Here is a 23118-nt window from a genome sequence, read left to right as displayed (position 1 = left end):
CTTTTTAAATCTTTATTATAAAAAAAAATTCAGTTTTGAATTTTGTTTTTATTTGACTGACGACTTTCGAGTTGAAGATGATTTTTTACTATTAAAATTATAAAAAATATCAATTATAACATAACATGTAATATATATTGATTTTAACCGGTAGAAAAACGAAAGCTTTGTTTTTATAAAAGCTTTTAAAAATGGATTTTCTTCTCTCAAAATTCGTTCTTATATTTCCATAATAAACGTATCTCTCAAATACCAATGTAAGTCTATGGTTTTGAATGAGCTTTGAAAGGTACGACTACATGAAGTAGTTATATTACACACCTGTTAATAAAATAAAATTTGTTGAATGATACCGATGTAATTGTTAATGGCATAAATTTAAATAACTTCGATAACATCATTGTCCTTATTATTGATCTGAAACATTGATATTTTGGATAATTTTATATTATTTACTTTCATAATGCTAATGAAAAAACAATTGAACTGCCCACCCCGAGAAACTTTAAAACCTGGAGAGAAAAATGTTATCAATACTACTTTGGTGCTGCCAGAAAAAGTTTTGTTGCCACCTCTCCATATCAAATTGGGGTTGATCAAACAATTTGTAAAATCATTCCAAGAGGGTGGATTCTGTTTTAAATATCTATGTACAAAATTCCCGAAGCTGTCAGAAGCAAAGTTGAAAGAGGGAGTTTTCACTGGCTCCGATATAAGAAGGCTTTTAACCGACACCCTCTTTGTGGAAAAACTGAATGAGAAGGAAAAAAAAGCTTGGGTATCGTTCAAGGATGTAGTGCGAAAGTTTTTGGGAAATACTAAGGATCCTCACTACAAAACCATTTTTCAATTAGGGTGGAAAAGTGAGGGTAAGGAAAATGAGGGCCATAACGTAGTAGTCTTTGTTTTTAAAGCTGAAATTGCCCAGCGAAGCTGGCGGATTAACTGCTAGTCTATAACAATCGGTAACAAAATTTAGTGTAGCGTACCCTTTGGAAGTTACTCTCATTTCGTTTGAATTCGACATTTACTAGTGTTTGTTATGATATGATACCAACTAATTCATATTAAAAATAACTTTTTTTTTTGTATATTTTTGCAGTAATGGGTTTGCAAACAGCTGATATTTAGAAAATGGCGTTTGACATTTTGTTAATAATGTGGATAGACGATTTTATTTGAATTATTTTTTAAGTAAAGTATTAGTATAATTAAATTTCCTAATAAGGTACATACAATAATTACTAAATTATTTATCAATTTAATATAAATGATAAACAATTTGTCAATATGTATTTGTGTATTATTCACATATCGATAGATTGATTAATATAAGTCGTACATACATGATTGCTGTCTGTCAAATATGAAATAACATTATCAATCAATGTTGTTTTTGACCTTTTTATTAAAAGAAAATATTTACTTTTATTTACTGACAGTGTGTTTGACGACAATGTTTAGAATTAATATTAATTGTTTTCTAATATTGAATATATTTTTAGTAAATTTACAATGCCTGGTACAAATTTGGTGGTACCTGTTATACTTTGGGGCAAACATGCCCCAACACATTGTATATCGTGCGTATATTTATCAAAAGATCAAAAAACACTTGTTACTGGATGTTATGATGGACAAATATGTTTATGGTAAGATTATATTTATTGTTTTTCATTAACGTTAAATTTTTTTATTTACATTAATTAGAAATACATAATTTAGTAATTTAATATTTTGACGAATGTTTTCATGTCTTTCATTTACATGTCGTATTTTACTTTAATATAAAATCAAAACGTAATTTGTGTAATTTATGTAGGCTGTCTATTCTCTTCTTGTTCAAATTGATTCAGTTACATCTCAGAGTTTGATTCAGTTACATCCAAATTTCATTCTGTATACAGTGTGTTCAAAGTTTTTGGTAACACTAAAAATTTCAGCTGTTGATGTCTTGTGAGATGTGGTTTTCAGAGCATTGAAAGGTGTATTGACATGCATATTTTCTGAAAACATGCATATTTTCAAGTTTGTATAACCCTTGTTGTACGCGCGTACGAGTATAGTAAAAAACTTACAGTTTTTTAAACAAGCTAACTCGACCTCATAAAAGACATGATCAATCCGTTGATCACAGGATGGACGAAAGGGATTTTAACACGCAGACTCATGCTAACTCGACCTCATTAAAGGCATGACCAATTCGTGGATCAGTACATACTTGAAACTTCGTGGATGGCTTCCTTTTGACGAGTACCAAACTTTCTCTCTTCGACTTTTTTCGAAAGTACTGCGCTTTCAAATACATAAGCTCATCGGTGGAGTTGGAGTGAATTGCACCCCAATGCAGTATAATTATTTATCAGTTCTCACCTATTAGGGATATAATTTTTTCTTCAAATTTGCTTGGAACTACCCCGAAAGTATAGCATATTTAATTAAAAAAAAGATAAAACCTCGCCTTCGAGTTTTTCGTTAGTTAAAACCGTTATCACCCATTATTCTAAATATAAATAAAACTATAAAGTGTTTGTATTTGTTTGTTATTAGGGAAGTGGATGCAGATACGTTACATATGACGCCAAGATGCTTACTAGTTGGACATTCAGCTCCAATATTATGTTTGTCACAAGCATCCGATCTTCCAGATCATAATCATATTGTTAGTTCATCGGAAGCTGGTGAAATGTGTACATGGGATTTAGTTGATGGAAAATGTAGGGAACATGTCAAGTTACCAAATGTTCATACAAATATTCAGGTAACTATCTTTATTTTTTAAACAAATTGTTCGAATCGGGAGTATTTTTTTACACATTTCAAAACCATACCTGTTAACGATCTTATTTTACGGTTTACGAAATTTGTGACAGCTACGGGTCCTTTTTGTCATTATTTAATGTCGCGAATAAGCTTTTAAAATGCATACGTACACTCTATTCAAAATAAACGCAAAAGTCGAACCACTTTAGTGATGTTACTGTACCAGTACATGTAATTTACATATAATTTAATAGCTATAACAGTTAGAATGATAAAACACGTGCATTTTTTGTAACACAGAGTGTACATTCGTAATGAGGTAAAATTCCATGTGTTTAGAAATATTACTGTTCTTCGACCCCACTAAATATTGCTTTAAGTTATTTAAATTAGATAAACATACTTAATTCTCATTCGTATTAAAGGCATATCATATGGCAAATTGTGACGATGTACGCTTATTTTGTAATGGATATTATCCAGAAGTTTTGGTTATGGATCCATTCAGTTTAGAAATTATTTTTGCACTGTCATCGAAAGTAAATCCAGATTGGATATCTGCGTTACATGTGAGTATTTATATTTGCCACACTTTTTTGTTGTTGAACAGAACAATATTGGTAATTTTTAACGTTATAGGTATTACGACCAGCCAAACGTAAAGATGACGTTGTTTTGGCATTAACAACAACTGGTACTGTTAAAGTATGGACATTATTAGGACACGAAAATAAACATTCAGAACCAATTTATGAAAATGAAAGTAAACAAATTCGTTGTTTAAATGCGATCAGTATGAATTGTTGTGCGTATAATCAACGTACCGTTTTAATTGTATGCGCAAAATATTGGCAAATTTATGATGCAGGTTTGTAATTTTATGGGGCTACGATCGATTTGCAAGTTTTTAACCCTATAACTTTAATAGCCCAAAAAATATATAATATAAAATTAATGAAATTATTTTACAGGTGATTTTAGTGTATTATGTTCGGTAATAGCACCACGTGGAGCACGTTGGATGTCCGGCGATTTTTTAGCACCAGATCGAGTTATTGTTTGGTCTGATGAGGGGAAAGGTTATTTGTATAAGTTACCTGCTAAGTAAGTTGTAATTATTAATTTTATCAATTAACAATATTCATTCGTCTTAAATATAATAATAATATTTAATAAAACATTTTCATGCAATTTTGTTTTCTTTTAATTTGAAAAGAAAATTTTTTGTTTTAAATGCAAATTTGCACAATTTAATTTTATGATTTAGCACAAACAAACATTTAACAAATTTCAAAACACATTTTCTAGTTTGATTTTGGGTAGTTAGGATTTTAGGCTTTGGATATTAAATTTTCTTTGGTTAATAATGGAATTTAAAGGTTAAATATTGTACAATCAAACGTGGTTAAGTTATAAAATCTCATTTGATCTCACTTAAAGGTGCTATTTTCCCGCTTGCCCGATTTATCTTGTAGAATGACTTTCATTCAAACCCAAAAACACATTCACAATATTTTTGTTCTTAATTCCGATGAAATTCATTACCTAAGACTAGTTTATCTATCCCGAAAAATGAATAACTTATGTATGTATTAACGTAAATGAATTTCTTAAATCATGAAGATTTGGCTAGTGATTTAGGAAATATTAACTGAAATTTCATACGAAAAGACCTACTTTCCAAATCGTTAAAATAAAATTTCCAATTGGGGAAAGTTTAATTTTAGGATCCCTACATTTAGAGCGGGTCATTAGTTTTGATGGGTATTAAATCAAGTTCAATCTTGCCGGGAGCACTTTTGAGCAATTTAAATCAAAAACAACGAAATACGCTGATATTTTAAAGGGTAATTTTGGTTTTAATCATCATTTTTAGCCTACATTTAACCAAGTTTGATTGTAATTGGATTCTGTTCTTTAGAAAGTCAGACTGGGCTGTAGATTTAATTTGAAATTGACAGCAGTAATCATTCTGATTTTATTATTTAATGGTTTAACTGGGTATTTTGTGAAAATCAGAGTAAAGTCTATAAGGGATGAGAGAGTAATTTAAAAAAAAAGAAATCATTGAGCCGATCTGAAATGATTTGTAATCAAGAATTTTTAATTTAGCGATCTTATCATATAGGTGGTTTTATTTCATCTAGTCGCGCGTTTTTTTTCGGGTTACTAAATTAAACCATTTAAATACTGGTATAAATATTAAATTAGCCCGTTCGTGTTAAAATGGAATGAGTTGAGAGAATCGTTCTTGGTCAGCCTCATCAGCTTCCGAATATGTTCAGATTTTAAAAAATGTTTAGTTTCAGAATAAACTTGACGTGTTACCGTAGTACTCAACAATATTTATTATTAGATCAGATAGGCTCAATTTTCTTCAAATCATTTGAAATTATTTAGGTTGTTTGCTATCAATCATACACATAAATTTTAAAATATTTTAAAATTAATAATACATTAATGCGACATTAACAATGACTAAAAAATAATCATTGGTGGATGATTTTAATAATAAAACTTTAAAAAAAATTAGGAAATAATATTCATTTTTATAGTAGAAAATTGTATTTCCTCCATTTTTAATATTGCTAGTACACAAAAAAGCCATGATCATGATTCAAACTAAATTTGCACGATTTCTACTAAACCCTTTGCATGTGTATTGAGTAAAAGTTGTGCAGTAAAAATATATTGTAAATTGTAATTATCATCTTTGTTTTCATTGTCGCATATTTTAAGATGCCTCCGTACTTTTAAATTGTGAAATTTTTTAATGATTTTTCACGTTTATTCGTCGGGCTGTAGCAGTGATATAAATTTATCGGTATTGGGAATAAAAGTAAAGAGTAATTTTTTGTCGATTAAAATTATTAAAACTAAAATACTCATAAGAAAACTTTCATTCCGTTTTTTGTCTAGAAATACTTGCCTAGAAATTGTACCGAAAAAAACAATTTCATCCTCTAGTTTTAAAGATAAACAAATTTTCTTTTTTGGGGTTCCGTTATCTAAAATAAAAACCAAATTTTAAAAATCTTAAAACCATTGCAACTTTGCTATTTGTTGTTCAATTTTGATTAATAGCATGTCGTTGGATTGCTTTTAAATTCCTCCTCAAATAGACATGACGTTTGATACAAAGAAAAGATGGATTGTGCCCTTCCTTTAAAATTTAAGCCATGCGATATGTTTAGCTAAATATTTTGGGTACCAACTTGTTAACGCATAGCGCTTTCTGTAGATAATTGTTTAAGAGCTCTTTGAAAGATCCAAAATCCATTTTTGCGCTTCGAAAATTACCGAACTCTAAATATCAAACTATGTGATTTATAAATCTGAAAAATATGTAAATTGTAGCACTCGGTGAACACTCCAATTATTTTGAACATAATTAAGGGTGAAACGGAACAATTGGCTAAATATTTTGAAAGTTTGCAGTGAAATATTCTCCTGAGGAAAAAAGTTATTTGAAACTTTTTATTTTATGGCATTTTTAAAGACCCTTTTTACGATACGTGCTTACGTGATTAATTGAATTCGCAAAATTTACGAGTCACACTTAAATTACCCTTCCCAAAATAATAAATATTTTGTAAATATCATTTCGTTTAATGTTTGTCCATCTGTATGTGTTTTTTTACCTATGTAAGTCGAGTAACCTTTTTCCACACAGTTCTCCGTGCGATCAATAGCTAAATTCCCACTACGTCAACAAAATTTACTTACCGTATGCAAATGGCAATTAAGCAATTTAAATAATTCGTGAGATATACGCCCACAACTTACATATCGTGAAATATTCACCTCAGGATAATAGTCTTAGAAATATTTCGATAGACATTTCTCTTGCACCGGGAAAATGAATTTCTCAAATCCGTTCATGATTGCAAAATTCCGAGAGTTAATATTTTTAAATTTTTGCGACAATAATCGTCAACCAGCCTAAAAGGTTTTTTAATTTAACTCTTTCATTGGTTTCAAAAATATCTTAAATGCGTAAGATACGTAAATTTGAGACAAAACAATAAATTCTGTATGTTGAGGCATCTTAAAATAATTTGTACGAAATTTTGGGGAAAATTTGGAATAACAATATTGTAGTTAAATAATTTTGCACGTATTTGATAGTGTTTCAATTTTTATGTGTGGCAAAAGAAAAAATTGAAACATTTACTTTTCAAATTTTAATATTCAATAATAATAGAATTCTTATGGAAACAAAGTATCTATATCTATAATATTAATACATATGTATTTTTCTTTTTCATCAGAAAACTTCGAGGAAAATCAATCAATAGGTTAGAAAACACATTCAAATTCATTACTTTTTATATTTGTGTTTCTTTATTCATATTTGTATAAGTATTTTTTATTATCTATTGTACTGCACTGCTAACTATTCTTTTAATAATGCTTTGTTGTTTTTTTTCTTTTGTTTTTTATTAATTACATAATTTTTCCATCTATTTTCTTTTTTCATTAAAAAAAAATTCACTTATTTATATTAAATAATAGTATAATAGTTAACATCATGAAAAACCCGTCAAAACTAAAGTTGGCATTCCGTTGTACTGATTTTGATTCAATTGAATTTATATAATAAAATTCGTTGAAAGTTCTAAAAGCTTTTCTGAAAATCTCTTATAAAAATACTGAAAAAAACGCGGACGTGTATTCTGTAAAATGAAAGCAATAAAATAATTATTGAAGAAAATCGTTTCTCATTCGTGGGCATAATGGCGGTGATTAGATTTTGATGAAAACTTGTCAAATTAAAGTAATAATTAATGTTAGTTTGACTACCAAACACTTGATGAAGGGATCGGTATATTATATATTATAACATTGAGTAAATGGTATTGTATGGCCTAATTCTCAACGCTTCCACAATAGAGATTTGAGAAGGAATTATAGTTACCTTTTATACCATTCGTGTCGCTAGTTTTTCTTTTGCACCGAAGTGAATATAACCAATTGTATTTGAAAGTGAATAAAAATTACACGAACTGCTACATAACGATATAAATAAGAACCCGCGCCTTGCACTCTCTCCGCTATCTCGGTACAAAAGGTGCAATACCAATATCTTATTTGTGACAGTCATTTGTTGACAGTACGGTTTCCTTCTCTAATCTCCTGGCTTCCATTCACACTTACTCAGTAAGTAGACAAAGCTTTCTGTAATACTTACCGGGTCTATATGCAGCGAAATTGCGAGTAAACGCTAGTTAACATTTAAATTATTTAACCCAATTCATGTTAGATTTAATTTTAAATGCTTTTGTAGATCGAATTTCAAACAAAAGATTTCCAATGAATTTTAATAAAATATATGTAATTATTTAATATTTTTAAGTGAATACTTACTAACATCTTTGTGAATAATAATTAAAATTTATCAGCATATTTTGTAAATAAAATTAATTTTAAGTTTTAAGTAAAAGTTAATTTTTTAAATTAATATTTAACATTCATGTCATAAAAATGAATGGTATGGGCACTTTTAGTAACTCCTATAATAGGTAAGGTATTATGGATACTATTAAAAACTTTTCTTCGCACACTACTAGAGGGACTATTTTCGACCATGTTAAGAATATCTTTTTCGTCGGAAAGTTCTTGCTGTATGGGAGGTTTGCATTAGCCATAGAAAAATTACCTTTTTCTGAGAAATGATGATGCACATTTAAGAACACTCATTTGTTACGAATTCTTCGGTTAAGAAACCGCCGCGGATATTTCCGCTTGGACGCTTTTGGTGTAAAATATTCGTAAATAAAGTGAGTATCGGTATATTCTTGATTTGCAAACAATTACATGAACTAACAGATTAATTTACTATTAATTTTACTCCTCTTGATTATTATCTTTGGAAAAATAGTGCACAAAACGCCTTAACTATTGAGTTTTGGACAAAAGTATATAAGGCACTTTCGACTTAACATTGTCCAAAGGATATGCTCTTATATGTATGTACATCGAGTCACGGGACACCCTGTAGATGCAATCCTTAAACTACTAAAAGAACCCATTATTTTTGTATTTATTTGAAGCAAAAACTTCAAGTAGTTGGAGTTAAAATTCAAAGAATGTCATATGACATCAATCCTACATTTTAAAATGTTATAAACGTTTTTTTATTTGTTTAATTCAACGTTGAATGCTTCTTTTTTTGCTTTTGAAGATAAAAATATAAGACTGATTTCATATTGATAGCTTAGACCTTATATGCGAAATTGGACAAACTATTTCATCGGAGTTAAAATAAATGTCACTAAAGATTTCGTGATACCATTATCATGTAACACGATTAATCATTAAAATCAATTTATATTTAGCGAGGATATAATGCAATCCGTTCTGTAAATCAATGAGTGTGAAAGTAGTACAAATATATTAAGCAATGTGCATAAGAAATATACTATTATCTAGTTTTCTAAAGCATTTCATATACATAATTTTATATACATATACACACATACGCTATTGGGCTTCAAGCTGTATCGTCATTGGAGAGTGGGGATTTTTTGTTGCAAACAATAATTATTTTTTAATATTTAATGGTATACGAGCAAATATCTAATAGTATCTTTCTTATATATATTGCTTAATATATATGTACTCTCTCACACTCATTGATGTACTTTGGTAAATAATTTAGAGAACAGATTGTATTAGACTGCAAGCCCATGCTAAAAGTTTTCGGGTGCAATGACCCACTAGGAATCATGTTGAAAAAGATGCTCCTATATGGAAAAGTAAGTTTAAGCACCATTGCGTCAGTTTTGCGATTTTTGGGATGATGCTTAAAGAATTACATAAAACACTTAGAAATTGAAGAAAGTTTGTCTATAGCATCAAAAATGATTGTAAGCGTTACTAGGCTACCAATATAAAATCAGTCTAAATTTATGAACCATTCTCAAATAATTCATTTTTTACAGCAGTATACCAGAAAATAAAGATTTTCATCAGGCAACAATTGAAGGCGATAATCCATTTTTATATTGTTTACTGGCTCAACCGGATACAAAGGTGTGATGTATTATTTGCTTTGTCTTTGGCATACTTTATATTTAAAAAAATAAACATTTTAATGCAAGGTATTCATAAAAATATGATTTTTGTCTACGAATATCTACGCCCAATTTTTTATGCATGTATCATTATATTTATTTATGATTTTTTGACTATAATTTTAAAAAAAATGTTATTCGTAAAAAAAGACAATATTCAAAATTTAAATATATATTTTATTGAATTTAGCCATTATCATGTCCACCGGCAATGCGATTTATAACAACTATAAAACAAGGCAAACAATATCGTTATCTATTACGTGGTGATAGTGAAGGCACAATTATTTTATGGTCAATACCAGAAGTACCAAATACACAATTATTACAAATTCAGCAAGAGAGTATTGTAAATAATACAAATGATAGTAATACAAATGTGACAGCTGGTTGTAAACCACCAGTTCAATTAAAAGCAACTTTAAAGACAAGTTTAACAGAAGCATGGAAGAGTATGAATCCATCACCAGTTGGTATTTTAGATCAATTTGAACATGCTGCTGATGATAAAAGTATTAAATTAACTGCCAGCCTATATCTACCTCAACAAGCACGTTTAGTTGTTGGTCGCGAAGATGGTTCAATTATTATTCTACCAGCAACACAAACGGTTATGCTACAATTATTACATGGCAAACATCAACAATATAGTGGTAAAATTATTCTATTATTTGAACAAAATTTGTAAGTTAGATTTAAAATTAACATGGTTGTCACAGATTTTGAAATAGAGCTAAAAAAGAAAGTGAACCCAAACTGTTTGGAGTTAACCATAATTTCAGGTAGCCATCTCTTAAATACAGGACATATTTTCGGCAAATAAATTTAAGGCAGTCTTTTGGGAGTGGGAATTATAAAACTTTAAAAGGATGGAAATTTAACATTTGGACGGGTAGTTTTAAGATATCGTCAAAAATCGATCTGAGATATCGTTTTTCTCCGAAACTAATAGCTCAATCGGCAAATGTACCCCTTAAAAAAATTGCAAAAAATCGAAGAAAATTTTCCGCTTCTGATTTGGATATAACTCATGTTATAAGGTAATTTGGACCCAAAAAATTCAAAAATCGGGTACATTTACCATTTAGACGAGTAGTTTTCAAGATATCGTCAAAAATCGATCTGAGATATCGTTTTTCTCCGAAACTAATAGCTCAATCGGCAAATGAACCCAATTTTTGAATTTTTTGGGTCAAAATTACCTTATAAACTGAGTTTTATCAAATTCCGAAACAAAAAATTTTTTTTCGAATTTTTCGATTTTTTCAAAGGGGTACCCCTTAAAAAAATTGCAAAAAATCGAAGAAAATTTTCCGCTTCCGATTTGGATATAACTCATGTTATAAGGTAATTTGGACCCAAAAAATTCAAAAATCGGGTACATTTACCATTTAGACGAGTAGTTTTCAAGATATCGTCAAAAATCGATCTGAGATATCGTTTTTCTCCGAAACTAATAGCTCAATCGGCAAATGAACCCAATTTTTGAATTTTTTGGGTCAAAATTACCTTATAAACTGAGTTTTATCAAATTCCGAAACAAAAAATTTTTTTCGAATTTTTCGATTTTTTCAAAGGGGTACCCCTTAAAAAAATTGCAAAAAATCGAAGAAAATTTTCCGCTTCCGATTTGGATATAACTCATGTTATAAGGTAATTTGGACCCAAAAAATTCAAAAATCGGGTACATTTACCATTTAGACGAGTAGTTTTCAAGATATCGTCAAAAATCGATCTGAGATATCGTTTTTCTCTGAAATGAATATCTCAATCGCCAAATGAACCCGATTTTTGAATTTTTTGGGTCAAAATTACCTTATAAACTGAGTTTTATCAAATTCCGAAACAAAAAATTTTTTTCGAATTTTTCGATTTTTTCAATTTTTCAGATTGGCCACCACATCAGCTGTTACAAGGTCACGTGGGTCGTGTTAATTGTTTATTATATCCTCATGGAGTACATCCTCGATACGATCGTACTCATTTAGTATCTGGTGGTGTGGACTTCGCTGTTTGTCTATGGGATTTATATAGTGGTGCTCTACTTCATCGATTTTGTGTGCATGCTGGCGAAGTAACTCAATTACTTGTCCCACCGCATACTTGTAGTGTAAGTTAATATAAATTTTTGTTATTAACAAGTAAAAAATTAAAATTAAGAAACCCGGAGAACTAGGTCCAATCTGATATCAGAACATGGTGCCCCTCATCATAATCTGCAACTTTTGTTAAGTTGTTTTTTGATTGGTTAACTACAAGAAACGAGCTATCAGCCATTATAGATTAAAATGAATCATCCTGTATACATTCACCGTATTCTTTCTTTTGAATTAATTTTTTAATATACAGTGTGCCCCCGATAATTTCGCCCCTGGCTAATCCGACACTTCCTGTAATGCGACTGTTTTTTTATTGAAGTATGATTTGTACTTCAGAGTATAACAAATAGATCCTTATCATTGTATTTGCGATCTGTCAGATTACAAGGTTATCTTTTTTTAAAAATTCCAGGCTGTAGGGGGTTTTAAGAAGACTTTATAATCCGAAAAATTCGAAAGTCCGACACTGTCCTGAAAAACGTTTGCCGGATTACCAGGGGTCCACTGTAATCATCTGACTTATATCTCTGTTCGGAAGCATTTGCGAAAATTTGAATTGTAATAAATATATTTCAATTCATTTTTAAAAATTAATTTATTTTTCAGGTTCGAATACAAAAATGTATTTGCAGTGTAGCTTCAGATCATTCTGTGTGCCTTCTTGGATTAGGTGAACGACGCTGTGTTTGTCTTGCTAGTCGTCATTTATTTCCCGTCCTAACAATTAAATGGCGCCCGTTAGATGATTTTCTTATAATTGGATGTTCTGATGGCACTGTTTATGTTTGGCAAATGGACACTGGACATTTAGATCGTGTTTTAAACGGTACGTATTTTGAATATATTTTACAAAGCAATCTTTTTTGCTCAATTAGACGAAGATTGCTTTAAGTACAGGGTGGGACAATAAAGTCAAATGTTTTTTGATTGGGAATTATTCGGCTATTAGGCCTAAAAATGATGGAATAAAAACTAAAGAAATATACTTTTATGAAATTATTTCCGCAAGTAAAAGGTTCAAACAGGAAGCGTTAATATTTGTTGACAAAAAAATAGTCGCATGTTTCGAAGGTGCATACATTCGATACTCTAGGGATCCAGGTTTTAATTTTAAATTTTATCTTACAGGAATTTTGGCGGAAGAAGTTCTATACGCTTGCGATGAAACTAGTTCATCATCAAATGCAGTACCTGGAACCGACATAGGTTTAGCAAATCCTGCAATACATTTCTTTAGGTTTGTAAAAAAAAATTATTTACATCTAAAACAGATTTTAAAATTCATGAATTTTTATTACAGAGGTTTACGACATAGAAATTTATCTGCAATAAGGCACGCAACCCAACGTGGCTTACATCAGTTACAACAATTAGGAATGCATAATAATCAAGATGGTTCACATCAACAAAAGAATCATATGTCACCGTTATCAATTCAGGGTTTACGTACAAATCCAAAAGGTACGAATTATATTTTATGTTTATTTTAGTCCGTAGGCACTACACGTATATCGATTAAGGAGTAATTTAGAAAATTTTGTCTTAAATTAAATATAATTAACAAATTTAGACAATTTCAACTTTTAAATGAGTTTCAATTTTTTCTAATTTAAAGTATTCATTTATCGATTACCAGTTATGGAGTAGACTGAGCTTTTTATTGAGCTTGAAAACCTAGGTCAAGTTTAATATTTGCGTAAAATGTACGCCCAATTACACTCAACATTTTTTTCTTGAAGCATTTTTGTCGATAAAAGTTATTTTTCGAGTTTCAAGCATATGTCAACTTAATAAAGCATCCTGTACATATTTAAATACAAGGACCTCGCGCTTTTAACATTGGATTTGATTTTAGGTCCTTTTTTAAGTGAGCTCTTTTCAAACCATAACTTTTAGCCCACAAAATCACCTTTAAAATATATTATGAGAATTTTCTTTGTAATTACAGATCCTGAGAGTCATATTATGTTCTTTGATGTTGAAGCATTAATTGTTGAATTGTTACGTGAAGAGTACTCATCTATGTCACCCGGAAGTCTCGAAGCAGCCGGTTTAATTTCAGCGTCTGAATATAACAAGGTTGCTGCGTTGACACAATCTGCTAGTCCTGATGTACATAAAAAAGTAGCCGGTATGTGTAATTAAATTATAAATAATTAAATAATTTACTTTTCTAGATTTACCAAAACAGTTATCTTTAAAATACGCAAGTTTCTTATCTGTGATATTTTTGTCGAATATATGTGAAATAAGATAGGAACTTTTATAATTTAGGTTTATATAATAAGATTTTAGATAGTGCCTTTTTTTAGAAAATGCCAGTCTAAAACATGGAAAAATGTTATTTTTCGACATATTTCATAAACGAAAAGTAGGAGAGTGGATAAAAATTTTTCTCAAAACAAAATGTAAGGACTTAGAGGAAGATAGTTTGTGTTTTCGAATGATATGAATCGGATTTATTATATCAGAAAATACAGGATTTTAAGTTCAAAAGTGTTAATTTTGCTTGAAAATTTGACTGTGAGTCCTAAAAGATAGATTCTGCGAAAGTCAGCTTCTTGAAAGAAAATTTGTTATTCTAGCGCAGATGTTGTTCTCAAACTTATTTCGTCTATCACTCACTTTGAGAATCAATTATTTTTCAGCGCCCACAAAGTGTGTCTTAACCTAATTAGTCTTACCGCCCGCCTGCCTGCAAGTCTATAACGCCCACAAGTGGGCGTTTTTTGAGAAACAGTGTTCTAGCGCATGAAAAAATTTATCTATTTTATTTATTTATTATGGGATACATATTTTTGACAAAAATATTTTTAAGAACAAAGTTTTTTTTTGATAAAAAACAAATAACTTTTTCTCATAGATAATTTTATTTCCTATGTCTGTCCTGAAGATTTTTTTGGAAAAGTAAAAGATAAAGCTGGTGATATGGAGAGGATATTAAAAGAAAAAGATAGACATGGTAAAAAATTTATAAAAAAACAAACAATTTATTGAAACACGCATCATTTTTTTAATTGTTTTGTGTTTATTTATTTATTTTTTTACACAACTTAAGATTTATCATCATGTTTTGTTTTTTTTTTTTAATTTACACATGTTGTTATATGCATGCATGCGCAATTATAGCTAATTACAAAATAATTTCACGCACCTGTTTACAAAATAAATCTTGTTTTTTTGGTTTTTACCATTTTATTAAAATTATTGCAATTATTTGGGGTGTTAAAATTATATGTTGTTTATTTTGTTCGATTGTGATGTTATGCATTCATGAGTCGCATTCAGGGATGAGTTATGTGGCTACCATTGAAACGTTTTAAATTTAAATACTATCATTTATTTAATAAAAGTTAATTTAATTTAAAGAAGTTTAACCTTATAAAATTATAGTAGAGTTTATAAATTGCAAGGATATTCAGTTAGATGTATCATTGATATTTCGGAGTCTTCGATCTTAGACAGTTTCCGCTTACGCCGTTATTTTAGATAATATAGATCTATAATCAGTTTTTCGCGATTTTTTAATTATAAATTGAGTAAAAAATCGATCAAATACAAATGAGTTTTACACGGAGAAAATTCTCCATAAATTATTGAATTACCTTTGATGTTAAAATCTGATTCAAAATTGTAAATAATTCCTCAAACCCCTCATTCCTTAAGTGTTATGCGCCTATGTGTGTATAATGTACATTTTTAATACAACACGAACTCTTAATCATTTTTGGTACAGTAAATTTTTTTCTCAGACTTATTCTGAGGTGTACAATGTTTACTAAATGGGATAGAGCGTTGACCACACTTTTCGGGCCATCCTGTGTGTATTTGGAGTGATTTATAATCTTAAATGTTTTAATAAATTAAAAACATGAGGAATGTAATACAATTTTCGGAAATTTATTAACTTGATGTAGGCGGTTTTTCGCACAGCATGATATATAGCACAAATATTATTTATTAGTTCAATGACTTATTTGATATGAACATTACAAATAGATCTTTCCACTGATTTTGATTTACGAACACGATTGTGAAGTTAATATGAATACAAATTTTTTGTCACTCATTGGTTTTTTCCAATTTCAGTAAAACATAGGGTTTCATGAATAAATTTGGTACCCAATTCTAAATTACATTTTAGCAAATTAAGTACGAATACGAATAGAAATTGAACCTAAATTTTAAATCTGAAAAACGGGTGGTGAGCATCGTGTCTGACAATTTATTATTTCAGCCCGCCATTCCCTCTAGACCGTGGGAGGGGCAGAAAGGGTGCTTGTTAAATGATTAATACATACTTGAAATTTCGTGAGTGGCCTCCTTTTATCGGGTCTACCAAACTTCTCTCTACGACTTCTTTCGGAAGTGCTTCGGATCATTATAACGGCATATTTAAGCTATCGGTCTGAAAAAACACGGCATGAACTTTGTCGGACACTATGACCACTTGATAACATTAATAAGTTGAGACTTTTTTTTTACAAGGTTAAAATATTTCGTATTTCCAATTATTTAATTTTCTAACAAATTCTAAGAATATACATTTTCGTAGGTCGATGAAGTAAGTTTTATAAAATCGGTTCAATCGATTTAAAGCGCAATAGACAGACACAAAGATCATTTAGTTTAGACTATTAAGACGACTTCATATAGCACACTAATTTCATAAAATCACAGGCCATGATCATTTTTTTAACTTGTAGTTTGTCCTTTTTTACTTATACTATTTAACTATTTAATTTATTACAAAATTTTCTAAGAATTTTTTTTGAAACTTTCAGGTATTTTAGCTAAATTAAAAGAAGGTACAGAAAATGTTCAAACGAAAATTCAAGCCAAAGTGGAGAGTGCTGGTTTTAAAACTTCAGATAATAATAAAGGTAAGCAGATACACAGAGTTAATTATCTTTGTTATACTGGGTGTCTTTTTTAAATTGACATTTGCAAAAAATGTATGACAGAAATTTGAAAAATTCTCAATAATTTCGTTCCAATGAAACATGCATTTGCAATGTCTAGTTAAAGAAGCCACCCTGTATATAATTTTAGTTATAAATTAGAAAATAATAAAAATTATGGCGATTTTATTGAGTTTCTTTACTAAATTGAAATATCTAGCGAAGTTTATGCTAGTTAATTTCTTTACCGTTTTTTATGAAGTATTTAAATCTTCAGCTTTAGATCAAAGTGGATTTTAGGGTGAGGTGCGGCTAAGTAACCGTTCAAGAAAACATCAGATCTAAAATTCTGACGATGCATCCTTAGTAGTGACTAGTCGATTTTTGTCGAAGAAAATGCGTATAGATTGATTTAGGTCGGTCCATCCCAAGCGATCTTGAAACTAAATCTAACTGAAATTATAGGGCTAATATATAACTAATCAATGTATTGGATTTTGAGCTTTTCTAATAGCCTCATAAAAAGCTGTTTTTTTAAAAACATATTCAGAAATGCTTAACAAAGCATTTGATCAATTTCTGGAGCTACTAAGGCCTTCTAAATTATGACGGCGGTATAGACGTCGATCTCTAAATTAAATTTTTCTAAGATAAAAGGAAACTTTATCAAAGGTTGTAGGTTAGAATAAAATGAATATTTGTAGCTTGATTTTTGCTTTATTCTTTAAAAAACAATACAAACTGCAGCAATAATTTTAGATATAATTTACAAACACCAAAACTTCTATTTTATTTAACCATAAAAAAGTACAAAATGAGCAAAAAAATATTTTAAGACATAATTTATATACACACAAAAAATTTGGTCTTGGGAAAATTTCTATTTCTTTTATTGTAAATCGAAACGCGCAAATACTGATGGATTACCAAAGAAACTACGAGATATGATATTTGAATTTGATGGTAAATTTCTACGGGCTTCATTCAAATATTGAAGACGTTCTTGTACACTTTGTTGTTGTTGAGAATTACGAGCTTGTACACTTGATTCAGTAGTGGTTGTTGAGGTTGAAGCAGAATTTTCAGCTGTTGGGAAAATAGCTTCAGTGGAATTATTTGATGATCTAAATTCGGCTGAAGATCGACCAGCTGCTTCAATTGTTACACTATCATCATCTTCGTTGTTGATTTGTTGACGTCGACCATCATTGCTTGAACGAGAAGCTTCTACGGATACAGTATCAGAATCAACTTGTGCACCTTGTGGAATGTTTGAAACTTGTTGTGGTTCTGAAGGAATTGGATTTTGTGGGAATAATCCTGGATTGGTTGGGATTTGATTAATAAATGAGGGTTGTTGTTGAATAAATGAAGGATATTGTGGAATGAATGATGGAGCTTGTGAGATTAAAGCTGGTTGATTGTGGATTGGGTATGCGGCAAATTGTGGATTGTATGTTAAATGTTGTCGTGGTACATATGAAATTGGATATGAGATTGCCTAGAAAACAAAACATAAAACTTATTAGAAATATTTTTTTCTGTTGATTTCTCTTCGATTACCCAGTTTCAACTTAAGAATTTTTGCCGAAAATAAAACTTTAAACATTTTTCCCAAGCCAATTCACTGTTCTCTTTGCTGTTAGGTTAAAGTTAGGGTAAAGAGCAAGCGTCAACAATGTTTACTCAGGATAGTCAGGTTGTAATTCGGGGCCCTTAAGTAGTATAAGATTTTCTTACCTGTGTGGAGATTGGTGTGCTCAAAGCGCTAAATCGTGGTGTATAACTTGGTATGGGTAAACCTATGGTTTCATATGATTGGTATGTTGAAGCTCCTGGGAACGATTGATGTGAAGAGTATGACGAAATTGAATTTGTTGAAAGTAAATCATGAGAATCGTGTAACTTGTATGTGTGCAAATGACCTGCATTTGCAAAAGCTAAACTGGCGATGGTGATCTGCGGGAAAAAATTTAATATTTTTTACTTAAAAAAAATCTCAAAACATCCAAATTAAAAAAAGGAGTGTTATAAGTTTGACCGCTATGCGTGTGTGTGTGTGTCTGTCTGTCTGTCTCTGGCATCGTAGAGCCTAAATGAATCCTCCTGTTTTTTTAAACTTATTTAATTTATAAGCACTGATATTCAACATTGCCTATATAGGGTATTTCAATAATTAACCCATTCAATTGTTTATTTTCACTCACATTAGAGATACAAAACTTGTATTTAGAAAATCTTCCTCGGAGGTAGTTTTTAAAAGAGTTACACCAGGCAAAAAGTCTCTTGACAACAAACTTTTAATTTTTAATACAAATAATTTTATTTTTGAGTAAAATTCAAATTACGCACGGTAGAAGCGTTCGATTTGGATTGACAAGATTGGTAAAAAAGGCGTAAGAGAACGCTTAGAAATATATTCTACAATTGAAATGAATTAATTTTTGCCAATTACTTGTACGCTTTCAAAGCTTTTAGAAAATTGTACGAATGCTTTTATCATTCTTCCAACCCTCAAAAAAAGCGGTCGTGAGTGATAAAAAATTTTTAACTTCGTATTCAAAAACTGCAATGAGCAAGTTTTCGAATGAGTTGTAGATGATCCCGATTAGATTATTTTATTCGGAGTTAGAAGTTTTGATATTTGAATTTTTTTCTAAGGGCATTTTTCAAAAAAAAATAAAAATCGAAGAAAATTAAAAACAAAACAAAAAAACGATTCCATATTCACTTGATATTTGCATCCCCCTTTTCTTGAGAGGGTTGTACAAAGATTAGACTTAACAATCAAACAAAAACACTATGAAATGATCACACTTATTATTAATTAAATAACTTACAATTAAAAACTTCATATTGATTATTTTGAGATGTGTTTTGATGAACACTGAACAAAAACTGAATTAATTTGATAATAGCTACTGATTCTTATATTTATTTGCTACCTTTAAATGTGTGATTGAGGAGTGGAATAAAATATAATAATATCGTCCGCCTCCAAAACACAAAAAAAAAACCCTCCAAACAAAAATCTGTATATTGAATTGTATTTAAATTTTTGTATATAAAAATAGTTTTGGCTGTGTGTAAGTCGCTTGCTTGGTCGATAAAGGCGTGGTATCAAATTTTATAATAATATAAATTTTTGATTTTTGTATTAAGGAGTTCCTGGTTAAATAATATTTAATTCTTGATAAATTGATCCTGTATCTTTATGGAACAGTAAATTCGATACTTGAACAAGGTTATTAGTTGAAAATAATATTCAAGTCTTTAGTTTTAAGATTATCTGATTGAAATTTTATGTGAATATATATTATTACTATCCCAGGAAAATTAGACTTGGACTTTAAAAAAATTTTGATCAAGTTTAATTTTTGTGTCGACTTTTATTTTAATATCTCAAACTTCCACGAAAATTTCCACGAGATTCTTGCTTTTAAAATTATGTACCTGGTACTAAATTTCAATTTCTCAATTTCTGGAATGCTATACTAAGTAGTGTTGAAGTTTAAAGCCACAAAAATCTAAAAAAGCATGTTATCCCTGGGAACTCCGATTTGATAACATCAATCCACCTTATATTACTACTCTACATGCCGAATTTAGCTCATTCGAACTAAAGGAAAAGCTTATACGTTTGGGGAAAATATATATCAGATATCTCTATAAGCGCATAAATTATTTTCTGGACGTCATAAAACGGTCTTATAATTCCTTTTCTCGTTGACCTTCAATACAGTGCATATGTCTATATTTTCGGGAGAAATATAATTAAAAACAGTTAAGTACATTGATTCATTAATAGCCAACAATAAACAAAGTTAAAGGCAATAAAAATTACTATAATTTATGATCTGTCCATTTTTTCGTTAGGTTTAATATTCACAGAGACTTTGCTTTAGAGGGCTGCCAACAAAATTGTAGAAATTAAATTTACTCGAAATAACTAGAAAATTTAAAAAAAAATGCAAATTTAATGTTATTTTGAACATTATCGTTTTAAATTTGAGACTTTACCTCGTTAAAATCGAAGAAGGTCTAATTACCCCTTTTCTGTTGTTATGATCTTTGGGCCCAAAAGACTATGGGCTTAGAACCTATTAAAGTTATTAAATAATGATCAGTTTGCCATCTTCTAAATAGGAAAATTAAATTTTTTAAATTAAGAAAGAACGTTTGAGATATCAAAATAAAAGTTTGAACAAAATATAATTTTGTCAACATAGTTGATGAAGTTTTGAATTTTTTTGTCTCATTTAACTGAGCTATATGTACCAAGAGACTATATTAAATATGTCCCAAATTACTAGTGTGGGTGAATCAAATGTAACCATTTAGGTTTACAATATGTATTTCGTTGTATGACTTCTATTTTTTTTTTAAATTTTGTATTGCAAATAGTACGTGATAATCAATCAATCTTCTTTTCAGTGGCGGCTCCACGACCGTTTCTCTAAATCGTGAATCGAATCAGTACGTGTCTCTTTGGCAGCCGTCAAAAATGGCAAAATAAAAGTCCGTTACTATTTCTCCATAAACTTCTTACTGGTGATTCCAATTTAACAATTGCATGTCTAGGTACCGGGCGTTAAATCGAACTGTTACATAATTTGGCCCAAGTTTAATCTTGAAGAGTACATCCTAATGATATTTTGTATTTTAGAAAATAATTGGATTTATATAAATAGTAAATAATGGATTTAATTAAAATTCAAGATATATTTATATTTTATTTTCATATTTTGTGTTGTTGACTTTTTAAACTTATTTTATTTACTTTCATTAATGAGTAAAGTAAAGCAATAATAGAAGTAAAGAGTGAAGTAAAGTGACTAAGTGAGTAATACTCTTTGCAATGATTGCGTTACGTCCATTCTATTGTAGACGTTATCCAATTAATATTATTTCTGTATTTATTTAAAATTTACAATTGATATATTGGAACGCATGGGCTGTATTAATTTTTCTATTGTTTATTTTTACAAAATATTTCGTATGCATTAATTTACAGAACAAGAATAAATTATGTAACATTCCATTCTGTTTCAATTTGACATCTAATTGATTAGTATTTAATATTTTTATCTTAAAAATTTGTTCATTTGGTGACAATTATTTTTTTTATATTTTTGGGCGTTGTTGTTTAATACTGTTTTTATTGTAAAAAGAAATTTTATTGTTATTACCTTTAGGCTATTTTGCATATTTATTTTTAAATTTTTTACAAACGCCGCAATACCTCTGTAAGCTGTATTTATAAACTATACTTCGTTTATAACTTAAAATTTTCGAGGGCGTAGATCTTAACTAAGTTGAACAACACCGACCAACGGCGCTATTGAAAGAATCGCGCTTTTATCGCGGGTTAAAATTGATAAATATTCGTTGTATTTGTTGTTCTAATAAGCAAATAAATCAAAAAAGTCTTCTAGAAGATAGGACTTCTGTCTTCGCGTTCTTTGAGACTGAATCGTTTCTTTTATTTCAGTGTTTATTTTAACTGTTCCTTTGTCTAAAAAGTTGACTTGAAATATTCGGAATTGAGAATTGTGAATGTTAAGACTATTGAAATGTTTAAAAGAATATTTCTTGAGAATATCAAACTTTTTCCTTGATCAAAGAAAATATTTACGAGAAGCTGCGACCCTCCATAGATTCCATGAAAAATTGACCTCTTTTTTTAAAATGGTTTCAAAACATCTATATTACATATTTCGCTATGAACTGTGTACGGAGGTAATGATAGTTATTTTTATGCAAATTGTAAATGATTTATTCGGAAGACTAGAAGGTAGTGGCACATGAGTTTTGAAAATTACTCGTGATTAATAAACTCGTAAATAAGTTATTTTTGAGATTTTTCTATCCTAAAAGGTATAACCCTAGATGAAAAATTTGTACATCTTCAGAAACTTTTTCAAGTTAACACTACTCTACGTCTTTACCACAAAATCTAGCTGTAAGTATAATTCTTCACTGTCTCATGTTCTTTTTTTTTTTTTAATTTTCTGTTACTATTGAAATTAATTAATTGTAAATTTCAAATTATTCCCAACTTTCCTCATGCATGAAAATAGAGGCAGCACTGTTGATAAAAGAAACGCCCTCTCCCGCCAGTGGTGCTTACATATTAAAGAAATTAAAAGAACCAAAACTTAAATTTTTTGTCAAAAGATGGCCTAGTTTTTAATTAGTGAAACTATAAATAAAAAGATTTTATGAAACAACTCTTGTATTTATCCTTCAAATTGATCCAAATTCGTCTTTCTAGTTGAT

General features: G+C 29.6%; 2 protein-coding genes across 7 annotated transcripts in view; one reads left to right on the top strand and one right to left on the bottom strand.

Annotated features, from left to right (window-relative positions):
- Nucleotides 1-1133: 1133 nt before the first annotated feature.
- LOC123299955 (WD repeat-containing protein 7) overlaps nucleotides 1134-23118 on the top strand; it is a 39074-nt gene continuing 17089 nt past the window's right edge. The window contains exons 1-16 of one of the 6 annotated variants that reach the window (XM_044882384.1): nucleotides 1134-1228; nucleotides 1506-1652; nucleotides 2551-2761; nucleotides 3189-3332; nucleotides 3403-3631; nucleotides 3735-3867; nucleotides 7035-7061; nucleotides 9711-9798; nucleotides 10030-10492; nucleotides 11729-11949; nucleotides 12545-12764; nucleotides 13067-13175; nucleotides 13239-13399; nucleotides 13887-14069; nucleotides 14832-14900; nucleotides 16723-16821. In XM_044882384.1, the coding sequence (XP_044738319.1) occupies nucleotides 1516-1652; nucleotides 2551-2761; nucleotides 3189-3332; nucleotides 3403-3631; nucleotides 3735-3867; nucleotides 7035-7061; nucleotides 9711-9798; nucleotides 10030-10492; nucleotides 11729-11949; nucleotides 12545-12764; nucleotides 13067-13175; nucleotides 13239-13399; nucleotides 13887-14069; nucleotides 14832-14900; nucleotides 16723-16821 (2494 nt within the window). In that variant the 5' untranslated portion in view covers nucleotides 1134-1228; nucleotides 1506-1515. Of the gene's footprint in view, nucleotides 1229-1505; nucleotides 1653-2550; nucleotides 2762-3188; nucleotides 3333-3402; nucleotides 3632-3734; nucleotides 3868-7034; nucleotides 7062-9707; nucleotides 9799-10029; nucleotides 10493-11728; nucleotides 11950-12544; nucleotides 12765-13066; nucleotides 13176-13238; nucleotides 13400-13886; nucleotides 14070-14831; nucleotides 14901-16722; nucleotides 16822-23118 lie in introns of all 6 variants that reach the window. The other 5 variants (XM_044882383.1, XM_044882386.1, XM_044882385.1 and 2 more) reach the window with 5 other exon arrangements.
- LOC123299992 lies at nucleotides 17683-19761 on the bottom strand. Its single transcript, XM_044882441.1, has 3 exons — nucleotides 19680-19761; nucleotides 18580-18798; nucleotides 17683-18340 (listed from the first exon to the last, which is right to left on the bottom strand). The coding sequence occupies exons 1-3, from the start codon at nucleotides 19692-19694 to the stop codon at nucleotides 17729-17731; spliced, it is 846 nt and encodes a 281-aa protein (XP_044738376.1). The 5' UTR covers nucleotides 19695-19761; the 3' UTR covers nucleotides 17683-17728.

The sequence above is a fragment of the Chrysoperla carnea genome, chromosome 5, assembly GCF_905475395.1.
Source record: "Chrysoperla carnea chromosome 5, inChrCarn1.1, whole genome shotgun sequence".
Lineage (NCBI taxonomy): Eukaryota > Metazoa > Arthropoda > Insecta > Neuroptera > Chrysopidae > Chrysoperla > Chrysoperla carnea.
This window is presented reverse-complemented; position numbering and strand designations above follow the sequence as displayed.